We start from the raw sequence: 22483 nt of genomic DNA on the forward strand, positions 1-22483 counted from the left end.
CCAGTTCTATTAGCATGAAGCCCATCAGCCTGGGGCCAGGCCTGGCAGTCTCCCCCTGGGAGATCCTGGCACCCCGGGGAGGGACTGAGCCTGCTGTAGCAGCAGATCCCCTTTTCCAGCCCCCCATGGCCACTTACCCTCCCCTGGTGCTGGGAGAGCAGCCCGGCAATGGGCACCCTGATGGGCAGGGAGAGGAGGTGCAGGGTAGGGTGCTGCCCGGGAGCTGGCCTGAGGCAGCCGGATGGGCACCAGTGCTGGGTACAGCCCTTCAGAGCACAGGCCCTGAAGCTGCCATCTCCCCTCTGGGGCCAGTGATACCTGCCTCTAGCAGCCACCTCTCCTTACCCGCCCCCCCAGAGCACCTCCTCACTGCCCTTTTCAGCAGCAGTGCCCTGGGGCTGACCCAACCCAGCCCTGCCGAGTGCCCCCCTCCCGGCTGGTCTACCCCTTTGTGGCTCTCCCTACCCCCACGGACGTGCTGCTAGGAGCTCGCCGGGCCGACTGCTGACAACACCCAAAGGAAGCTAACTCAGGGCCAGGATCCTGGGGCTGGACAGCAGCCACCGTCCCCAGCCAGGTCGAGCCCTGCGCTGGGAGGGAGGCGGGTACTCGCTGTTGGCAGGCCAGACTGGACTCCCCCGCCCCCTCCTCACAGCCTTGAGCGGCCGCACCAGCTGGCTGTGGGTTTCCCTGCTGTGAGCCTTTTCTGTCTCGACTCCTTTCCTCGCCCTCAGCGAGCACCCGGTTCAGGCTCACGCTCCTGCTACCGCGCAGCCACCCACCAGCTGCAGCCTCCCCTTCCCGGGCAGCACTCCGCACCCCTCGCTCGGGCCCCTGACGGCTGCTGACACTGGAGCCAGGGGGTACGTTCTCCAGCTGCTGCTGCTACTAGTGCCTGAGCCAATGGCCTGGGCCTTACCCACAGCATCTCCCAGCCCTCTGGGCTGCATGTGGAGGGAACGGGCTCTCAGTGAGGGGGTGCATAGAGCTGGGTGGCCCACAGGTACCCTGCTCCCACAGCACTTGGGCCTGGAGCTTATGTCTCCCAGGACGCCCTGCACAGGGCCCTTCAGCCCCTCGGGGGGGGGGGGGGGGGCCACAGGCGCAGAGTGGCAGCTCTGGGGGGGGGTGTCTCTCCTCCCCTGCCATCTGCAGCAATGGCCAGGCAGATGGTGCAGCGGCTGGAGCACGCAGTTGAACACAGGCTCTGCTCCGGACTCCAGGCGTGAGCTGGCCCTGTCCCTCCTCCATACCAAGGGCCCAGTGGCACCACGGAGAGATCCCCATGACCGGCACCAGCAGAATCCTGCTCCCGCCTCCTCTGAGCTAGTCATCCCCAGCCCAGCCGCAGAACAGACACCAGGACCACGTGCGCGGGTCACTCTCCATGAGCGTTGTTTCACTTTCCTCGCAACAGCCTTCTGGAGAGCCCTCAACAGCCCTGAGATTCAGACAAACGCCCCCCACCCCGGTGCAGCCTGACAAATGCGAGAAGCAGCAGCAGTATGGGCCGGTCTAGCCAGCCACCGAGCCTTGCTCAGGCCTCACAGGCAATTCCTGGGGCCTTCCCCTGAAGCGGCCGGCTGGTGGAGAGTCCCATCAGCCGCCCAAGCAGAGCCGTTCAGACAGGAAGATGGCGAAGAGTTCCATCTCCTCGTCCGTTGCCACACGGCCGGGGGCGCAGTCCGACCAGCAACGCCCGGGAGCCCCAGGCAGCACCTCAGCCTGTCTTCTTCACCACGTGGATGAAGTAGCAGGGGGTGTAGGCCTGCCCGGGCTGGTAGGGCTGGAAGTCGCCCAGGACGCTGTGCTGGCACTGCCCCTGGAAGGCGTTCTTCAGCAGCTCCGTGAAGGCCTCCAGGCAGTGAGGGTAGTAGGAGAGACGGAATTTGCTGGAACACAAGAGAAGAGAGACCACACTGAGGGGCTGGGACAGGCGCCTGCGGGGGGCTCTGGGATGTGCCAGCGTGAGCCTGCCGTGCACGGGGGAGTCGGGGTAGCAGGGAGGCAGCTACGCCACCCAGGGCTGGGGCTTCTCTTAGGCCTACAGGAGTCCCCAGCTGGGCAAAGCAGGACATGCCCCTGCTGCGTGCGACCTGTGCCCAGACACTTCGTGTGCACGTGGATCGGGGCCCACCCCTCCTCACGCCACAGATGACTGTGCCAGCCAGCACCTACCTCAGTTCCGGGGCTTCCTCTGGCTCCTGGGCCGGGACCTGCAGCGTGTAGTCCAGGGTCACCATATGGGCTTTGTTGTTCACTAGCAGCACGGATGTGGTGATGTCCTTCGTCAGGTCACTCTGGGCGGGGCAAAAAGCCAAAAGCTTCCTGTTACCTCCTCCCCTCCCGTGTGTCAGCTCCCAGGCACAATGCGGGGAGTTGCCCCAGGGCAGTGGGGGGAGGCGAACGTCACCCCAGCATACTCATTCTGGGATGGAGCCTGCCCGCCTGGAGCTGTGGTGATGCGCCAATCCCAACCCCCAATGCAGCCTGCTCTCCTGGTGTGCTCTGCACAGCACCCAGCGACGCCTCCGGCCGCAGCTACACCCGAGGGCACACAGGGAGCTGCTGCACTCTCCTCCCATAGCCTCAGCCCTGCAGCCTCTCTGCTCTGTCCTCACCTATGACTCCAGTCAAGTCAGCCTCCCCCATTACCTCCCTATGCCCTGTCTGCCGTTAGCCAGAGCTGCTCCCTCTCACCAGGCCAGCTGTGAGGATTCACGTTACCAGGGCACTGGAGCCCACAGGCATGGACAGGGGGGGCCGCCAGAGCCAGGTGGTGTGGCCGGGGAGGACGTTTGGGGTGGCGGGAAACCTCTATCCCCACATCACTGAGTGCCAGTCAGCCCTGTCCCTATTCCTCAATAGGGCACAACAAACAGAGCAGTCCCCTGACCCCTGGTGACCTCCCCCTCCACCGGGCAGGCCTGGAGGGCAGTGACCTTGTAGTAGATGTTCTTGCCAGGTGGGGCGCAGCCCGTGGCCAGGATGTAGTCGTAGTTGCGATGGTCGATGACCATGAGGCCGCCCGGTCGCACCATGCTCGCAATGTTCTTAAGGGCCAGTTTATGGTCGCTCTGATCACCTAGGCGAAGAGGCGGGATTCAGCTACCCCTCTGCAATGCACCAGAGCCCGTCCCCCACCCCAGCTGCCCATGGCCCCCCGGCATCTCGCTTTGTCCTGCAGTGGTGCCAACAGAAAGCAGTGGACATGTTGGGGCCTCTGGGGCTCTGCGTGCCTAAGCTAAGCTAGTCCGCCTCCCCGCGAGCCCCATTTCCTGGCTGGAGATAGGCGGGCCCTAGCACAGCCAAAACTGGCCATCCAGGAACGCCCTAGCAAAAACGGGCCCTGGAGCAGTTACAGCCCAGTGCCCTTGGGGCAGGGAGGGGGGCTAGGGTAGGACGGGGCGGCTGGCACGCACTGCCCATATAGGGCCGCTGCAGCACTGGGTAAGTTAGAGCAGTCCCAGAATCCAGGACTCTCCTAGGTGGAGCCGCGCAACCTTCTCTTCTGTCCCTCATTCCTGCACCACACGGGGAGTCGGGGCCTTGGTTGTATTCTGGACGCAGCCTGAGCATGGGCTGGCAGATCGAATCCTGCTGCCATCCCAGCGTGAGCTTGAGCAAGTCTCAGCAGTAAATGGGACGGTGGGCCCGCCTCGCCTGGCAGCTGCGGGGGCTGGTGCTTTGGAGATGAGAGCCCTGCATTCGCACCTGCCCCCGGCCCTCAGTGCTTGGCTGCAGGGCTGGTCCCCGGAAGCAGACGCTCTTCACCAGGCTCACCTTTGAAATCAGGCAGATGCGCAAAGGAGTTTCCCAGGCAGATGACAGCATCAAACCCGTCTCCCGGCTTCTGCACGTCCTTGTCCAGGGTGAGCCAGTTGGCCTCCTCAATGACTGCACCACACGAGAGCTGGTTACACACACACACACACAAAGGCCTTGCCTTCCCTGGGCTGGCGGACCTTCCCTCCTGCACACAGATCCCCACTGCTCCTGCCTCAGAGATGGGGCGGGGAGGGGCAGTACCCATTTCCACTGCAGCCTAGAAAGCACCACCCCCATACACCGCTGAACAGCTCGGCTCGGAGAGGCACTCCCATGGCCAAAGGCGACAGCCGCAGCACTGAGACACTCGCTATCCTGGGGAGGTGGCACGGGACATTATTCCCATTTCAAAGCCAGCCAGGGGAAGCGAGTGCTGCATCGTGCGAGGGGGGAGAACAGGGTGTGATATCAGTGACGTCAAGGGAAGAGGCGCACGCAACATGTTACACTTGCTGATGATCCTACGCCAGGGAAATGTTCCAACAGGTCCCAGGAGACGGGGGTCCCATGAGGGCGTTCTGCATTGGAAATGCAGCCTACAGCACCTGGGGACTGGACGTTGATCTCCTCGGGGCGGGGGAAGCCTGGCAGAGCCGGCAGCAGGCTAGTCAGGCGTTTCAATGCAGCAGCAGGAGTCCAGGGCAATCTGGGCTCCCGCTACAGAGGCATCACCCCCCAGTGCCAGCCGGAAGCTGTTCTCCTGTCCAGCCCCAAGCGCGCTCCTGGCCAGCCAGAGACAAACCAGGAAGGGTTCAGAGTCCAAGCTGCTCATTTCCGAGGGAAACCAAAGGCGTAAGTGTCGCATGGGGATAAAAGACAGGACTTGGGGCCTCTCAGCGCCTGTTCCCCACCCCAAAGCACTCCAGGGGCAGGCACACTGCCCCAGTGTGCGTCCCAGGGCGCTGTGCCTACCCCACTTGTCAAAGGCCTCTTCCTTCCGCCGGTTCCAACGCTCCTTCAGGGCGTACTTGAGCATCTTGTCACTGGCGTCAACGCTGGTCACGCTGAACCCGTCCTCCACCAGCATGATGGAGTCCACCCTGCCGAGGGCAGAGAGAGCATGACACACACCCGCAGGGGGCGTCACACAGAGCGGGGTGCCTGTGTGTGCGCGCCAGGGATGGGGTAGCCCATCCGGCTCCATGGAGGTAGGGGTTCCCCCTCAGGCCCTGGGGGGGGTTGGACAGGGGGTCTCACATACACAGAGTGGGGCGCTCCCCTCTGTCTCAGGGGTTCATACACACATGGGGTGGGGCTGTACAGGGGGTCATACACACATGGGGCAGTCCAGGGGTTCGTTCCCACACACACCATGGGGATGTACGGGGTGGGGGAGCGCACGCAGGGATGGGGATGTATGGGGAATCTCACACACACAGGGTAGGGGAGTTCCTGCAAACACACAGTGGGGGGAAGGGTCTGAGGTGGGGGTCACACCTACAGGGTAGGGGGGTTCCCCCACACACCCAGGTAGGGGGGTCACACACATGGCGGGGCTATACAGCGATCTCACACACACCCATGTGGGGGGGGTCCCCACTCTGTACAGCACTCTCACACAGAGAGGGATGGCGGGGTCCCACACATGGGGGGAGGGCTGTATGAAGGATTTCATTCACGGGGGGCAGGGTCTCAGACATGGGGGTGCTGTACGAGGATCTCACAGACAGGGGGGGGCTGTATGGGGCTCTCAGCCATGGGGGGAGTGTATGGGGATCTCACAGACGGGGGTGATCTGACAGACAGGGGGCTCTACGAGGTGTAACACACACACACACTGGGGGGGCCTGTACGGGGTGGGACACACACATGGTGCAGGCTGTACAGGGTGTGTGACACACAGAGACACACAGATGGGGGGGCTGTACAGGGTGTGTGACACACAGACACATACATGGGGGGACTGTACAGGGGGTGTGACACAGACAGGGGGGCTGTACGGGGTGGGACACACACACTGGGGGGGCTGTACAGGGGTGTGTGACAGACACACACACGGTGCGGGCTGTACAGGGTGTGTGACACACACAGAGGGGCTGTAAGGGGTGTGACACACACGGGGGGGGCTGTACAGGGTGTGTGACACACACGGAGGGGCTGTAAGGGGTGTGACACACACACGGGGGACTGTACAGGGTGTGTGACACACACACGGGGGGGCTGTAAGGGGTGTGACACACACGGAGGGGCTGTAAGGGGTGTGACACACACACGGGGGGACTGTACAGGGGGTGTGACACACACGGGGGGCTGTATGGGGTGGGACACACACACACACACGGTGCAGGCTGTACAGGGGGTGTGACACACACACAGACATACACTGGGGGGTGTGACACACACACACACACTGACACACACACACACACAGCGGGTGGGCGGGTCCGGGCTCCCTCGCCCCCCTGCCGCCGGGCCGCGCCCCGAGCCCGGCCGGGCCGCTCACCCGGTGCCGCAGGCCACGTCGAGCACGGCGCGGCAGCGGTGGCGGCGGAGCAGCGCCAGGAGCCAGCTGCGGTACTCGGCCGTGCGGCCCCGCGTGTCCCCGATGTAGAGCTGCCAGACCCGCGCCGCCCGCCCGTCCGCGTACTGGTCCGGCAGCCCCTCGGCCGCCACCCCCAGCGACCGCGTCCGGTAGATGCTGTCCACCATGCCGCCGCCGCCTCCTGCCCGTCCGCCCGCCGGCCGCGCTCTGCCGGCCGCCCGCCCGCTGCAGCTGGAGCCGGGCCCGGGCCGCTCCGCCTCCGCTCCGGCCCGCCCCCGGCCTGCACCGCCCCCCGACTCGCCCCACCCCTCCCAGCCCAGGGACACACAGCTCTCTAGCTCCTCGAGGCTGGGGCTCCTGGAGAGGGGGACCAGATGTCCTGAGTTTATAGGGACAGTCCCCAGTTTTGGGTCTTTTTCTTATATAGGCTCCTATTACCCCCCACCCCAGTCCTGATTTTTCACACTTGCTGTCTGGTCACCCTACTCCTGGAGCAATCAACACCAGGGCTGCATCAGCCCCCGGCCCAGCCCACCAGCGCAAAGGTGGCCACCCCGCAGACCTGGGGCTGCTCTTGGAGCACCACACACCCCCTACTCCTCATTGCTGAAAGGGAGACAGTCGCCATGGCAGTGGGGTGTGGGCCTGGCTCCCTCTCACTTCTTCAGAAAACCCTAGTGACTGGCTGCTGCTTGCAGGGTCCTATCAGCTGAGCAGGAAAAAAATCCTCCAGCCATATTTTCTACAACCGTTCTCAGTGAGCCCCCCACTGCTGCCACCCCTGAAAGTTAAGTACAGCAAACAGCAACCCTGCCCTGCAACCCTCAGCCTTGCTCAGTAGCCCAGGAGGTTCCCCTCGACTCACTGTGATTTTTGTTTCAAATGCTACACAGCGACCACTAAGACCAGGTCTAAACTAAAAAGTAAAATCAACCCACCTATGGTGCTCAGGGGTGCGAAAAATCCATCCCCTTGAGCAAAATAGTTAAACCAACCTAATCCCCAGGATAGACAGTGCTAGATCAACGGAAGAATCCTTCCCTTGACCGAGCTACCACCACAGGGGCGGGGAGGAGGGGAGAATGTTTGTCCAGACAGAACACAGCCTTTCCCTACGAACCAAACTTTCCATTATCAGCTGGTCAGTACTTGGTCCCATGTGGCGTTGCGAGAGGGAAAACGTACTCGTCCATAGGAAACTGCTGTTCTGCTCATTCTTCTCCATCCTCCGTTCCTGTTACGTTCAGTTTTCCCTGCTTTTGGGAGTCTCCTTGGTTCTGCTGCATTTCCTTCCCTCCAGCAACTCCCAACCCCTCTCCTGTCTGCTTCTAGGCTATTCACGCTTGCACAAGGACCCTCCAACTAGGGAAAGGAGTGTTAAACATGCCATCTGCTAACATGAGAATCCATATACTTTGACTGCACTCAATGTTCTTATACCCAGTCCAACTGAATGCAGAGACCAATGGTGCTTTCCACTCAGTATGTGCTGCATGAGGGACATGCTGGCAAATCACACGGCCAAATCCAACTCTTCTCATCAGAAGGTAGGAAGACATCTATGAACCAGGGTCCTAGGGCCCTGCTGCATGTCTAATTTCCACCATCACTCACTGAGACACTGGAGTTTAAAATAAAATAAAATAAAAAAAAAAACAAGCCTGAGAAATGAAATGTTTCACTTTCCATTCTTGGAAGTGGCTCAGCAGTTCTGGGTGGAACGTTCAGAAATAAAGCTGCTCCCTGCCCCATAGCAAGCAGCAGAAAGTGAAAAGGCAGAAAATGAAACTGCCAGGAGTTGCTCTTGCCCCAGCTCAGTCGCCCAGACCAGTTTCTCCAGTCACCAGCCTGGAAAGCTCCTTGTCAATTTCGTTCTCTGCCTTCCAGGCAGCCAGTCCCATCAGCTGAACAATTGTTTGGGTTCTTCTGGAATGGATTTTTTCCAGAACTCCCTTCCAGTGAAAAATGCCAGGATTTGGCTTTTTGTCCCAATTTAGGACTTTTCTCCAAAAATAACATTTCCCATGGGAAGGGATTTCCATTTCTTGGCCACCTGTAGCGAGGTGTGAAGCGCACACGGGTTACTCCCCTGAGATATAGATTAGGGGGAGAGCTGGTAAACTTTGCTTTTCCCCTTTAATTTGCCATACTTTGTGTTTACAGCTTTCTGCCAACTCAGACTTGCACTTCAGTGAGTCCCATTCTTGGGACTTTTGGAAGCTTCTGTTTGCACATATCTCCCAGTCGTCCAATTCACATTAAACATTCTTCATTGCGTTGCATGAGGGGAAGTTTTAGCAAGTATTCCACACTGACCCCACAATCAATTTGCTAGATCAGTGTCAATTCATACACCCAACAGGAGACTAGGAGTCAGGTTCCTATACACAATGCTACTGTCCACACATCTAGAAAGAAGGGGTTTGACTGCAGAAATGCAGAGGATTCTGGGTTACACCACAGCACCTCCTCATCCCCACAATTCAGAGTAGGTGCCCATTTCTGACCTGAAGTTCAGACCTTTGTTCTCTTGGCATCACAACTGCAGCTGCCTAATGTTTGAGATAAACATGGGATTAAGGTTAAATTCCAGCTGGGAAGAGAGAGAGGTGAGATGGGTTAATATACTTAGAAAACAGGACAAAACAAACCATTAACAGACTTGGAGTTTATTTAAAAATAAACGCAAATAGCACACAAGAGTGAATTCAGGTTGAAACTGTGTGACCATTAACCAGATTCACATAGGCCACTCTCTACACCACCACAAGAGAGCTGGCTATGGAGCCAAAAGGGCCCTAGACATTTAAGATACAACTGCTCATCCAAAATGTAGGAAGACAGGGGACGAAAAATGAGAGGTTAATAGGAGCACCATAGGGAAGGGCTATCAGCTACTGCTCTATCACCACTGGCTGGGTTCTGTAATCCAGCCTAGGATGGTACCATCACCCACGAGCCTGTTGAGAACAGTGAGGTGCTGAGTCAAACTGCAAACAGGGCCTGACTGTCCTGTGTTGGGTCGGGCATAAAAAGAGCCCCTGCACCCTCCCTGCCCTGTGCATGCACCAGCTCGCTGCCATGCCCACCTATGGAAACCCTGCAGCCTCTCTGAGCCATCTCAACGCTGCTGCCAGGTAACAGACAGATTTGGGTCTCTGTCAGAGACAGGTTCCCTCTGTCCAGCACAGGGGTTTGTACAGCTTGGGGTTCAGGCTGAAGGCAGCTGGATGCTATCTCGGCATCGTTCCCAGGGCAGGCCCAGTTTGCTGCAGTGCTCTTGATAAGGAGTCTTAAGATTCCCGTTCATTTGAGAAACTCTCCCGTGCTCCTATTCCAGACGTCTGCAGGCAATCTCTGGGCGTCTCAATGGCTGCAATCACTCTGGCTTGGACCTGGGCTTTGTCTCCCCCCTCGGTGTTTATGGTCATCGAGCTGCACCTGGCAAGGGCCTGCCCTAGTTGCATCACACTTACTGGCACAAACCCTTACAGAAAGGCTTCGGCTGCAAATACGCAAACAGCTACGTGGCAGCAGAGCAGAACTGATCACCCCGCTAAGCAACAGTCAGGGAGTACCCTGGACAGCTGTTGTATCTTGGCCAAAGCAGCAAACACTGCAAAGCACTAGGGGAATCAAACACAATGTGCAAACAAACCCCAGGAGCCTCACCTTGGGCTCAGCAACCCCACCTGGAACTGGGCTCAAGGCCAGACAAGCACCTAGACCACAGGGGTGAGAGGCATGGATCAAAACCAAAGCAACAAGCCAGGCTCTGTGGAGTCTCTAGTTAGGATTTTCCAGCAGCAGCTTTACTGGAGGATTGTATCTACTGAAGGCCCACAGAGCATTGTCTTGTGATCTCTCTGCGCGGGTGCTGCACTTCGCGGTCTCACATTGCCACGGAGTGGGGGAAGAGCTGGGAAGTGTAGAGGGAAGGGTTGCATTGCAGCATCTCACAGCTGTGCATGTGCTAGGGCCTGGGGGTCTGTATGGCATACCCAGCCCCTCTCGCTGCGCTGGGGAATGGTGCTGGTGATCTGGGAGGTGCGCCTGTCTCCAAGGAGCCCTTTATGCTCAGGACAGCTTCCAGGGGGGTTAGGAGCCCTCATGTTGACAGCCCGCTGGCATTTTTAACACTGTCACATAATGCCCCATCTAAGCCTGCTCAGAAAGTCTAATCAATGCCACTGGCAGTCTTTAGCCCATCTCCAGGAGGGCTCTAGCCTCTGCTAGCACTACCAGAGCTGAAGTCAGTGATGGAAGCGTCTAGTGTAGGCAAGGGAGGGGCAGCCCTAATAGGTGCTGTGCCGCTGGGGTAGCGGCTGTCCCAGTAGATGAAAAGTGGAGGTTGTGGATTGCAGAGCTCATTACTACCTGAAAAGGGCCAGTAGAACTTTGCCAGTTAGCCCCTCTGTGCTAGCCAAATTGTACCTGCAGTGATCCTCTAAGGCACCTGGGAGGGGGGTACATTCTGCGGCCCTGGCAGGTTTGGGGGCATGCTCTGCCAGCCTGTAGGCATGTGCTGTTACGCAATGCTGCATTATGTACAGGAGGTATTTCTGGGGTGGGGAGTGAAACAACTGCTTGGCTCAGACACCACGGCGATGGGCAAATTAGAAATGCCCAGAGAGGAATACGGGAAAGAGCTCTGGAAAGTCCTTCAGGATGAAATGCAGAGAGCAAGATCCCTGAATGTGCCAGCCCTACTGTACAACCCTCCCCCACTCTCCAGCAAGTTGTCTAGCCCAGCACAGGCTTCAGCGTGAATTTCACCCTCTCCAAAAGTGACCCTAACCCCACCCTAACATTAAAGCTGAGAACTTAAAATGCACCAGAGTCAAGAGAGTCAAACGCTAAGATCCTGAGCCCATGGAGCTGGCTCCAGGAGGATGTCATGTGATATGGCAACAAACTGGGCAGTGTAATTACAGCTTGCAGGAGCGGTGTGTTTCAGAGCAGGGGGTTTCTGGAAAAAGACACAGTGGGCACCTCAAGAGAAGCCCAAAAACAGAGGGAATGTGGGAAAAACAAGACTCCTCACTTTCTCAGCAATCCCCCATTTTAAACAGCAGTACAAGTCTGCCAGTGTTTGGTACAGATACGTCGGGCGGGGATAAAACTCAGACAAGGAGGAGGCGGTAAGAAGAGAAGATGCAGAGTAACAGGAAAAGGTTCCTAATAGTGAGATATGAGGATCAAGGGAAGCGGTGGCAGCTCCATTGTACAGAAATCCTGCCATGGTGCTTGGGGCGTGAGCCCATCTTGGCCTCTCTCGCTTCTCTTCAGGGAGAAGAGGGAGAAGCCATTCACCTCACAGGGAAGAGGGAAACCTGGAGTGCAGCTGGTTCAGAGAGCCCCTGGAAGTGGCAGCATTTCTCTGGGTCTGGATTGATTTGCTGCAGCGTGGCAGGAACTGGCCAAGAGGAGAGGTAGCCAGTCTGCATTGGAAGTCAAGGGAGAAGCAGATGCCTAGCTGGGAGCCTCAATTGCCATTTAGGGTTTGTAATAAGGCGAGCTCTGTTCTGAACTGAATTTGTTCCTCTATAAGGAAGCAGAGGCGGATGGTGCCTTCGAACCATAATGAATACAGGAAGTCTCCCCTGCCCCTCCAGAGCTTGTCCCCTTCCCCGTGCAAGGTGCTGGCCGGGGGGCATGTTCTGCAGCTGCAGAAGGGAATCCCACCCGGTGGTGTGTGTTCGCTTGCTATTACAAACGCTGCAGAGCACTTCTCCTTGAGCAGCAGCTGCCTGTTTCCCATTGTTACTTTACAATCTCCATTGCATCATCCTTCAACATCCCCAAACGCACCCCCAGAAGCCTCCACTCCCCCCGTTAGCTTCAGAGCAGAATGATTTCCTGCCTGGCAATTACAAAGCAACGCACCAAGACCGGCCCTTCATTTGGGTCCTGCCCAGTGCCTCACAACTGTGGCTATGGGGAGGCAGCTGGGCTTCTGCCCTGCTCAAAGCATGGAGCGCCTCTCCTGAATGCACAGTGGCCCGTTACCCCACCGGCACATTGCAACCCAGCAGCAGCTCTGAGCAGGAGACGTGTTCGTGCTGAGAAGCAGACGCCAATGTCTAGCAGTAGCTGTGAGCCCGCACAGGTGAAGAGGCCAATCCTACATCAGGAGTGGGTCAAGGGGAAGCTACGCTATTTGTCAAGAGAAAAATAAGGGGAAGGGAGGACTGTGTGGGGAAGAGAGAAGGACAAAGCTGATCAGAGGATAACCTTCCAGAAGAGAGGGCTGGTAGCCATGAGGCTCTCAGCTGCTCCAGGCCAGTTTCGCTAACTAGAATGCCAAGTCCCTTGCTTTGGGTAAGGGATTCCAGAGTACAGTTATAGTAACTGCTGGAGTTGCCATAGAACGAAACTGAAAGGACAAAAGCTCTTGTCACACCAGATATTCTCATTCATTCCTCCCCGTCGCCCGTGCCCAGTCGCACCGACCCACCCCCACGCCCGCTGCCGTCACTCAATTGCATTACAGGATTACTCCACAGCAGGAAGTGGTGTAAAGTGGCCTTGCTTAAAAAGAATTCTAAGCTTAGTTCCAAGTGTGCCTTTGGGGCTGCGTTTAAGTGGCAGGGCCAACCCCCCACATTCAGAACCCAGGGGCTAGCCCCCAACTATCCCCACAAGAAGATTAAAAACCACCACACATTTGGAGTTTTCAGGTCACACTGGTGACACTTTCAAGCTGTCCCCTGCAGCCACGAGGGCTAGAAACAGCTTCATTCTAAAGCTGAGATTCTCACATAACCCCATGACGCCAGGAGCCGAGGTTTTAAAGAAAACACCAAATACCACGAGACCTGTGATACAGTGGCAAGAATGGGCAGTGCTGGTGCCTGGAGTATGGTGCCCTGCCCGGGGGAGGGAACCAACAGTCGCTCACTAGCCTGAAAAACAGGGTCAGACCAATGAGTCTCTCACTACCTGGGAATATTCCATGACACGTGATCGAGCTGGTGGGACCCAAGAGCACTCAGAAACATACCTACTTCTAGCAGAACAGCTCTCTCGGTGAGCTGCAGTGCCGAGATCACAGGTCAGCCTGGCTGGACTGGACCAGACTTAACTCCACTCCCAGGCTGGGGTCCCCACGTGCTTTGATGAGCGGTAAGAGCTGATGGGAGGCTCCTGGGCACATGCAAGAGGGACTAAGACGGCTTTCGAAGTTAGCTGGGTGCCCCTGCAGGCCATAGTGGGTCCTGCTCCTGCACCCCACAGGGAGGGTGTTAATATCTACTGGCACTTTAAGGGCTGGTCCACACTAACCCCCCACTTCGAACTAAGATACGCAACTTCAGCTACGTTATTCATGTAGCTGAAGTCAAACTATTAGTTCGAACTTACCGCGGGTCCACACGTGGCAGGCAGGCTCCCCCATCGACTCCGCGTACTCCTCTCGCGGAGCAGGAGTACCAGCGTCGACGGCGAGCACTTCCGGGATCGATTTATCGCGTCTAGACAAGACGCAATAAATCGATCCCAGAAGATCGATTGCTTAGTATAGACGTACCCTTAGAGAAACCGCCAACAGGTAGCAAAGAACTGCATAAAATACAAGGGAGCCCCTCCTTGCAAAGCCAGGAGCTGCTGCCCATGGTGCAGATGGGGGAATGAAAGCTAGATCAAATGGAACAGGACGTCAACAGGGGGGTGAAGGCCCCTCTTTGCAGTAACAGCAGGAACCACAGGCTTCCAGGAAGCTGGAATGGGCGCTCCTGAATGGAATGGTCCTACGGGAGAGGGGTGGGCAGCAAGCTTGCAGAGCGGGAGGATAACTCATTGTGGGACCCCAGCACCACTTCCAGACCCCCTCATCAATACAATCAAGCTGGGCACGAGGCGGCAGGGAGAAGAGCAGAGGGTGGAAGGTCTCTCCCGCTAAAGGCAGGATCTGTATTGTCTAGGAAGTATTAAGAGGAGTTTAACAAGCTCCACATACTCAGGAGGCATCTCCTGTCCGGCCCAGCTGCCCTGCGTGTGCAGGGGTCTCTGCCAGCGGCTGGTACTCCACATCTGTGATCCACGTGGTACCGCAGCTCACGGTAATGCTGACTAGCTACGGCGAGATCTCCACCCAGCCGCCCTTGGAGCAATAAATTAGAAGAGTTCTAATTTATTTCCCTTCAGAAATAAGGGGTCACCGTCTTGGGAGACAACTGGCTGTTGCAATGCCCAGAGCGCATCCAATATCCCACGTGTCCAGAGCATTCGCTGTCCCTACCATGGGGTGCAAATCGGTGTGCAGCGTCCGAGAGACTACAGCTCGTCAGCTGGGCTGTGCGCAAGGGGAGCCTTCGGCTGGATATCCCCCTCCTCCTCAGGGCTCCCTTCAGCACTTGGGTCCCGGTGGCTTTTTGCTTCCTCAACCTTCTCCTTCTTGTTTTTCTTTTTCCTCTCTGCTGGTTTCTTGTTCTTGCCACCCTTTTTCTTTGTCTTCTTCTCCCCCGTGGTCGCTACATCTCCCTTCTTGCTGGCCCATTGCTCTTCCAGGCAGCCTGTAGGAATGACATAATGGAGAAAAGGGAGGAGTGAGTCTGTCAGGTTTCCTCTCCCCACCCTGTGCCCCCTTCCTGCTCACAGAGAGTGTTTTAATGCTCTTCGGACTCCCCTGCTGCACCCATCACCCTGGCACTAGAGCATGCATGCTGCCTCTGCTTGGAGGCCAATGCCCCCTTGTATTTGCTGAAGTGAAACTCACTTGTGTCTTTCCCTTTCAGCACATGGTTCGCACAGAGAAACTGAGCCAGGTCTTCCTTCTGGTGATGCCTGTACCAGTCCTCGATCACATCTTCGAATTCCTCCACCAGCACATCACACTAGTGCAGACAGAAAGCACAGTCCAGCACCAGGAGACCTTCCTACTAACCCCACTCCCTGGGCCCCTCACAACGTGGGGAGCAAGCGCAGCTCCAGGACGAGCTTCCCAAAGAGGGACCGCTCATACGCTGCGGTGAACTCTTGGAGTACGACACCCCCACCCAGCCTGAGCCCATCTTCCAAGATCTCCCCCGGCCCAGCAGAAAGAGTCCTAGACACTGCAGGACAGGCCTCCCAGCCATTACTGCACTCCGCGCTAGCGCCCCCAGTGACACTGTGCTACCGTGTGGACAGTACCTGCTTCTTGAGGTCAGCCACTTCAGCAGAAGTCTCGTTCCACAGCTCATAGGGGATGTCCATCACCACTTTCACCCCCTTATGCACCAGGTTGTGCAGGGTTTCAAACGTCTCCGACATTCCCTAAGGAGACACAGTAACCTGAGTGCCCCACCTTCAGGGACGGGCAGAATCCCAGCTCCACCCACATGACGCTTGCGCCACCCACCAGGAACTCAGGGAGAGAGGAGAACTCACACGCAGCTCCCCTACGTGGGAGCCAGCTCAGAGCCCTGCAGAAGAGGGGGTGCAGCACCAGCACCCACACCAGGAGTCGTTGGACCAGTGCAGCATGAAGGGAGAAGCCTCAGGGGCAAGTGGCTGAGCAGCCTGTCCACTTCTCAGGAGGGTGTGAAAGCCTGGGCCTTATCTGCTACCTGCCCTCCTCTGTACGGCACCCAGCAGCTCCAGCTGGACTAGGACCCTAACACGCTTGCTGCTTGACAGACATGAAGAACATGCCACTGAAGATGACCAGCCTGAGGAGGAGGGCAGGGGAGAAGGCTATCACACTTATTTGAAGTGTGTGCTTCCATGACTGAATGAGCACGGACTTTCCTCATCTGCCCCCAAGGCGGCTAACGTAGTGGCTGATTCCTTGTCAGCGTCCTGGTTCTAGATGCAGGAGGAGAGCGCAGTAGCTGTCTGGTTCAGTTTGGGGAGGACGTTCCATACATGAGGAGCAGACAAGCCGGAGGAAGAGGCTGCATTCCTGGTGAAGGGGGAGGGGATATAAGAGGGGAGGGGCAGAGCTGGAGAGAGCCTAAAAGGTCAAGCAGCTTGCTATTGGTGTGGAGTCAGGGGAGCGACTCATAGGAGGGTGATAATGTGAGCGATGGCCAGGGAAGATGGTCCTAGCAGCCCTCTTTCAAATGGCTGGTGCAATATGGGTAGCAAGGAGGATGCAGTCCTTGGCAGCCCATGAGGAGTCTTGGCTGTCTGAACAGGCAGAAAAGGCTGGATTCCAGCAGCGTTCCAGAGGAAGCAGTGGCAGGAATCAGACGTGGCCTGGATGTGAGCCGAGAGGGGATCGCTAAAGGGACAGGCCTGACTGTAAAAGGATAAAGTCACCGTGGGGTACAGCAGTACCACACAGTCCTTTGGAAAGGGAAGCCTTGCTTCCCCATTGCTAAAGCCCCAGCTCATTCTCTGGGCTGATGTAGTCTCTACAGAACCCTACCTCTTCCATCACAGGCATGGCCCCTGGGCCCAGCCCTGAGACTGCACGAAGTGCCTTTGGAAAAGGCAAACCCAACCAAACCCAAACAGTTCTCTGGGACACACTGCCCCCTTGTGCATAGGCCTTGCAAGATTCAGGGTTTCACAGCTTTCTCTGCCACACTGATAGCAGATCACACTGCTTCCCTCGAAACCCTGGCAGGTGCAAAGCCACAACGCAAACAGACACGGGACAGTCCAGAGGATGGGACTATCCTTAGCTTTAACATTACTGGAGTGGCGCGTTAACTTGGGCTGCTAGCGATCTCGACCTACACTTTTACAATGGAATTGTTAATCGGCACCTGACCCCAAACCAGAGGTGGGAGAAGCCACTCAGTACACACCTTCCTGAGCACCCCCCACTCCAGCCATGAGAATAGGTCTGCTACACCTCCCCACCAGGCCTCTTGGCTGCATGCCACCCACCAGCAGGGCCATGGAGAGGTGGTTACACTAGCAAGTTGAGGGAGGGAGAGAACAGAGCAGCTTCCATTAGAAGCTAATTCTATACCTGGGAAGTCTGTTTCGCAGATGCAGACCAAGGACACAAACATGGATGCTCTCGGCAAGGCCTAGGGGTGTCTGATTAAAGCTCCAGTGAGAGGGAACAAGCAATGGTACAAACCTTTGCAAACCGGTTACTGCCAGTTCTCTCTTTGTGCAGGTTATAGTCCAACAGTCTCTTGCAGATGGTCTCTGTCACCTCGATCAGTCGGATATCCCTGCGCCGAGGAAAAGTTGGTGAAACGGGGAAGGATTTAGTACCGCTCCCCAAGAAAGGCTACAGTCCATTAACAGGGCTACAAAAATTCTAGCTTGAGGACTAAGACCACTGGCTAGAGATGGACACAAGATGAGGGGGCTGGGGAAGTGGCTAGTCTCTGCAGCTTGCTGGTCCTGGGCCGGCTTAAAGGCTCCACTTTCCAGAAGGTATCGGCCTCTTGATGGCAAGTGCCTAATCAACTGGAACTCCACTGCCTGCCTGCAAACCCTCCTCCCTCCAAGTGCCAATGGGAAAAAGATCCCTCTTCTTACCGCCACAGCCCCTGGCTACTGTAAAGGGGTGGGGGCTCCACCCCTGTGCCGCCCCTACCTCCATCTAGCTATTGAAAGAGGGACGATCTCCTCCATCACAGCTTCCTGGCAACCTCACTCCTCTCCCAGAGACTCCTGGCTACTGCAAGGGAGGTGTGGGGAGAAGAGGTCTCTGCTGCATAACCCCCATCACCACCTTCATTTTCTGGTCCTTATCCCATGTTGCTAGCGTCAGAGCCAGCCTCTGCTCCTGCCCAGAGCTTTGCCAAGCAGCAGCAGAATGGAACTAACATTAGAAGGTGCATTTTTGCCCTCAAAGGTCTGAATAGTAGCTGTGAAACCACTAGTGTCTCGTCCACTGCACAGGAAAACTCTGAGCAACTGACTGGAGCTGCCTGCTGTAGACTCAGGCAATTCATGTTTGGCAGATCTTTGCAATCTTGAGGGCTCAAAACATAATGTACAGCCCCAATCTTATACCCTAGGTACCAGACACATATTAAAGGGCCCCCATCAACTTACAATATCTCACTGGTGCCTGAAGTTGTTTACCCACTATTGTTACCGGTAACACTTATAAACTCAATATATGTTCCATTCTATATGCATCCGAAGAAGTGGGCTGTAGTCCACGAAAGCTTATGCTCTAATAAATTTGTTAGTCTCTAAGGTGCCACAAGTACTCCTGTTCTTTTTGCGCATACAGACTAACACGGCTGCTACGCTGAAACTTATAACCAGGGCAAATGAAAAAAGTGTGTTTACTTTGTGTGCAATACACACCATGTGTACACAGCAACCTTATATTTAAAAAAGTATGGAGATATACCTCTCTCATAGAACTGGAAGGGACCCTGAAAGATCATCGAGTCCAACCCCCTGCCTTCCCTAGCAGGACCAAGTACTGATTTTGCCCCAGATCCCTAAGTGGCCCCCTCAAGGATTGAGCTCACAACCCTGGGTTTATCAGGCCAATGCTCAAACCACTGAGCTATCCCTCCCCCCAGGATTACTGTTTCACCATAGCCAGTTTCTTCTCTTTGTATCTGTATTTCCTCACAGTGGCCGAGGAGAAAAACATTTGAAGAGAAGAGTGTGGTTGTAAAACCACAGAAGTTGGCAAGGGGGACTCAGGGTCTGTCTGTACTGCAGCTGGAAGTGTAACGTCAAGCTTGAGTAGACATACTCTCGATAGCGCTGACTGAGCTAGCACACTAAAAATAGAAGCGTAGCCATGATGGTGCTGGCGGGCTAGCAGCCCTGAGTACATACCTAGGGTATCGGACAGGATCATCTTTGGGGCAGCTGTTTTTAGCAAGCTAGCTTGATCAGAGTTAGTGCAGGAAATCAGCCCTTCAGCTCCAATGCAGACATGCTTCAGGGGCAGGTAACATCCCTGGAGTTCTGAAAGTGACTAGATTTCAAGCTAACAAGGTCTTGAAAAACAATTACATTCAATTAGAAAATTAATACCGTCCCACATGAATTGAACTGCCTCCTCCGACAGGAACATAAGCTGCCGAGTGATCCTGAAGCAGTAACTGCCCACACTGGACAAACCTGGTCCGTTTATCAGCACACCCCTTCCCTCCGAGAAGAGGCGGGTTTTGCAGCATGACTGGAAGCTCACAAAGCCAGGCAGTGGCAAACCAAGGGTGGGGAAGCTATTTCCAAAGTCAACAGGCCTTGAGAGAGTATCCTGTTAGGAGCAACTTCCCATTTACACTTCAAGGGCTCCACCTCTGCTGTCACAGAGGGGGAGACAGGTGGCCCCTGCCATTCAGGGTTCTGTAGGTTAGAGTCACTACTTTGAACCACACCCAGAAACATACTGCCAGCCAGTGCAGACCCTGAGCAGCAGCATAGTGGGTTCCCTGTGCAAAACACCTAAGAAGCAGGCAGATGTCTTGTTTAAGCCTCAGCCCAAACGGTCTCTATGCACAGCCCCAATAGGACCTAACTGCCTTGACAAAAATTGAGATTAACAGCAATGACAACTGGCACCGTCCTACATCTGGCAGAAGAGGGTCAATGGAAGCAGAAATTCTGCAGAAACTGATGGCTTGAACTTCCCCCTCGCTGAGAAAAGTCTTGTGTTGGCAAGTGGCTGTTTCAAGCTTTGATTATTAGCCTAGAGACTGCCTGAGGGCTCCGATCAGGGCCATGTATTCTGCAGCAGTAATGTTCATCACAGAAATGTGCTTCGGAATCTCAGTTCTTGTTTTACGAGGCTCTCTTCCCTTCTCAATTGTGAGGGCTAGAAAACGTGAACTGAATGTAACTGGTGCAGTGAGGTTTGCCCAAGCGGGCAGAGTCTGAAGCAGGTCTAAGGAAGCGCACCACTGCTCTCCCAGTGACCTGTTAACTCTGGAGTTGAATTGGAATTTAAATAATTATCACTTAGGCTACTACTTCATCCCTGACCACAGAAAAATCCAGCTAATATGGTTATCCTACAATCCCAAGTACCCAAAGCCCCAAGTGTTCACTCCTCAGCTTACAGAATCCCCACCTTTGTATGACAACTTCTACAATGCAGATATCTAAGGCACGTTGACAGTTGAGTGTATTGGGAAAGCATAAGGGAAATGGAATTTAGCAGCAGTGACCCAGGCCCATTGGACTGATACGCCTATTAAAATTAATTAAAAGCCTACTTTCAAAATGTAAGTGAAGCTGCCACAGAATTGCCAGAGTGCTACAGAAAGCTAGCAGCAGAATCTCAGTCCAGCTTGCTGCAGATGACAGAGGTCCTGAGTTCGAACTGTGCAGCACTGCTACGCTCAAACAACCCCCCGTGACTTTGCTTCGGATCTGCAATTCTTGGTAACATGTGGAGCAGCACCACTGCCATTAAACCCTGCTAGGGACTCAACATCCATCATATCTTGCCAAAACGAATAACTCTAGAGACAGGAGAAGCAACCTTTTCCCCCAAGTGTGGTAGGTGGCCAGATCACCCCCTGCTTGTGAATGCTCTTCGTGGAGGTATTTATTAATCCAGAGGAGAAGCAAAGAGGGCCACTGAGTGGATGTCACTGACTGATTCACTTACGATTGCGTGTACTTGATTCCAGACCCCTTTCCGTCTAGAAAGCCATACTTTGTGTCAATCACCTCCTTTGTCTTCCCAGTTTCCTCAAAGGCAGATTTCAGCTCTACTGCCACATACTTACACACTGGAGAAGAAAAAACACAAACAGGTTAGTGGGCATACTGAACTGTACTGCCCTCCTAGAGATCTTGCCTGTTTTAGGTACAGGTAGGCCATTTTCAGCAAGCAGGGCTATTTTAGAAGCAGATGCTTGGAGTTAAGCATGACTAACTAAAGTGTCCTCATCTAGCTTGTTTTCAGGGAACACTCTCTATAATTATTTAACAGACAAGACAACACACAAAGCCAGACACCCCAGCTACTGTATTTGGGAGAGGGAGTTTTTAATTCCAGAGTTTTTCAGTTGAGAAATTAGTGAAGTATTGTGCAACTGCTAAAGACACTCAAATGCTAGAGACACTCAAGTCAGTGGATGCACCATCACCCAGAGCAAGCAGTTCACCCTGTCTCTAGATATTTCACACCACAACCTCCGCTGCTTCCCCGCCCCCCCCCCACCACACACTTTGGCCTGCCTCTTCCCCCCACCCTTACCCCCCAGAATCTATTATTCCTATTTGTCCCACTCTTCAATCACCACCCTCTTTATTGGCATGGGATTTCCCCCCAATACTTAGGTCTCTCCTTTACTTTCTTGCTTAAATGCCTTGCATTGTAGAAACCCTCCCCCCCCCCCCCCCAAACATCTGACAGAGTGAGCCATGACCACTGGAGCAAGAAGTAGCAGTTCCCTTTTCTCACTGTGCCTTCTCCCCACCCACTACAGGAAATGTGCCTCTATGAACCGCAGTGAGAGAAACTTGGGGAAAGAGCCAGAAGCCACAACTGTCAGCACGGAAACTGCTGTCCTCCTTTCCTCCAGGGCTGCGTGGGATACCATGGACCCCTTCACCCTATCAGATTGCTTGTCGCTCCTCTAGAGCGTCCACATGGGGCCATGATCAGTGCTCTTCTCCCTCCTATCACTCGCCCTGCCTGCCCCAGACCCACCCTACTCCCCCTGGCCTCCTCCAGCCCCCTCATTGCCTCCGACATTCCCCACCCTCCTCCCCCTGACCTCCCCCAGCCCCCTCATTGCCCCCTGACCTCCCCAGACCCCTCATTGCCCCCGACTTTCCCCACCCTCCTCCCCCTGACCTCCCCAGACCCCTCATTGCCTCCGACTTTCCCCACCCTCCTCCCCCAGACCCCTCATTATCCCCGACTCCCCCCCCCCCCCGATCCTTCGGTCCACAGTGACCCCGACTTCCCCCCCCCCCCCGCCGCCGCCGCCGCCGCCGCCGCCGCCGCCGCCGCCGCCTCACCCTCGCACTTGCTGGGCAGCCGGACCCACTCGGTGTCGTCGGCTCCGCCGGCCAGAGCCGGGCTCAGCAGCAGCGGGAGCAGCAGCAGACCGGCGGCGGGGCCCGGCTCGGCCATGGCGGCGGGACGGGGAGCAGCCGCGCTGGGGGGCGCGAGGAACGTGCGCTTTGGGCAGGCAGCTCCTCCACACTCACTTCCGGGAACCTTCCTTTCCCGCCCCCAACGTCACTATAACGACAGCAGCGCCCCCAATCACAGCGCCGAGCGTGTCAAAGACCGGCCAATGGCCAGGCGAGGAGCGACCGCCTCGGTTCTGCCAGCCAATGGGG

The 22483-nt window shown here is 56.0% G+C and overlaps 2 protein-coding genes across 2 annotated transcripts; both read right to left on the reverse strand.

Annotated features, from left to right (window-relative positions):
• Positions 1–1373: 1373 nt before the first annotated feature.
• On the reverse strand, positions 1374–6527 carry GNMT (glycine N-methyltransferase). The gene is made up of 6 exons (XM_065589921.1): positions 6272–6527; positions 4741–4868; positions 3784–3897; positions 2943–3085; positions 2179–2300; positions 1374–1892 (listed from the first exon to the last, which is right to left on the reverse strand). The coding sequence occupies exons 1-6, from the start codon at positions 6475–6477 to the stop codon at positions 1721–1723; spliced, it is 885 nt and encodes a 294-aa protein (XP_065445993.1). The 5' UTR covers positions 6478–6527; the 3' UTR covers positions 1374–1720.
• A 2431-nt stretch (positions 6528–8958) lies between these two features.
• On the reverse strand, positions 8959–22377 carry CNPY3 (canopy FGF signaling regulator 3). Its single transcript, XM_008167037.4, has 6 exons — positions 22157–22377; positions 20793–20916; positions 17328–17424; positions 15443–15565; positions 15027–15144; positions 8959–14823 (listed from the first exon to the last, which is right to left on the reverse strand). Exons 1-6 carry the CDS (start codon positions 22269–22271, stop codon positions 14585–14587), a joined length of 816 nt encoding a protein of 271 aa, XP_008165259.1. The 5' UTR covers positions 22272–22377; the 3' UTR covers positions 8959–14584.
• Between the last annotated feature and the right edge of the window lie 106 nt (positions 22378–22483).

The sequence above is a fragment of the Chrysemys picta genome, chromosome 3, assembly GCF_011386835.1.
Source record: "Chrysemys picta bellii isolate R12L10 chromosome 3, ASM1138683v2, whole genome shotgun sequence".
NCBI classification, from domain to species: Eukaryota; Metazoa; Chordata; order Testudines; family Emydidae; genus Chrysemys; species Chrysemys picta.

What these genes read in the sequence shown, in the direction of transcription:
- GNMT (XM_065589921.1), bottom strand. Translation starts at nt 6,477, where the DNA reads ATGGTGGACAGCATCTACCGGACGCGGTCGCTGGGGGTGGCGGCCGAG. An exon ending in AGAGGCCTTTGACAAGTGGG is followed by an intron (nt 3,898 to 4,740) that starts GTAGGCACAGCG and finishes CGTGTGGTGCAG; the next exon opens with TCATTGAGGAGGCCAACTGG. An exon ending in GCATCTGCCTGATTTCAAAG is followed by an intron (nt 3,086 to 3,783) that starts GTGAGCCTGGTG and finishes CTCTTCGCCTAG; the next exon opens with GTGATCAGAGCGACCATAAA.
- CNPY3 (XM_008167037.4), bottom strand. Translation starts at nt 22,271, where the DNA reads ATGGCCGAGCCGGGCCCCGCCGCCGGTCTGCTGCTGCTCCCGCTGCTG. An exon ending in GGAATCAAGTACACGCAATC is followed by an intron (nt 17,425 to 20,792) that starts GTAAGTGAATCA and finishes TCCTCGGCGCAG; the next exon opens with GGATATCCGACTGATCGAGG. An exon ending in TGGCTGACCTCAAGAAGCAG is followed by an intron (nt 15,145 to 15,442) that starts GTACTGTCCACA and finishes TGTCTGCACTAG; the next exon opens with TGTGATGTGCTGGTGGAGGA.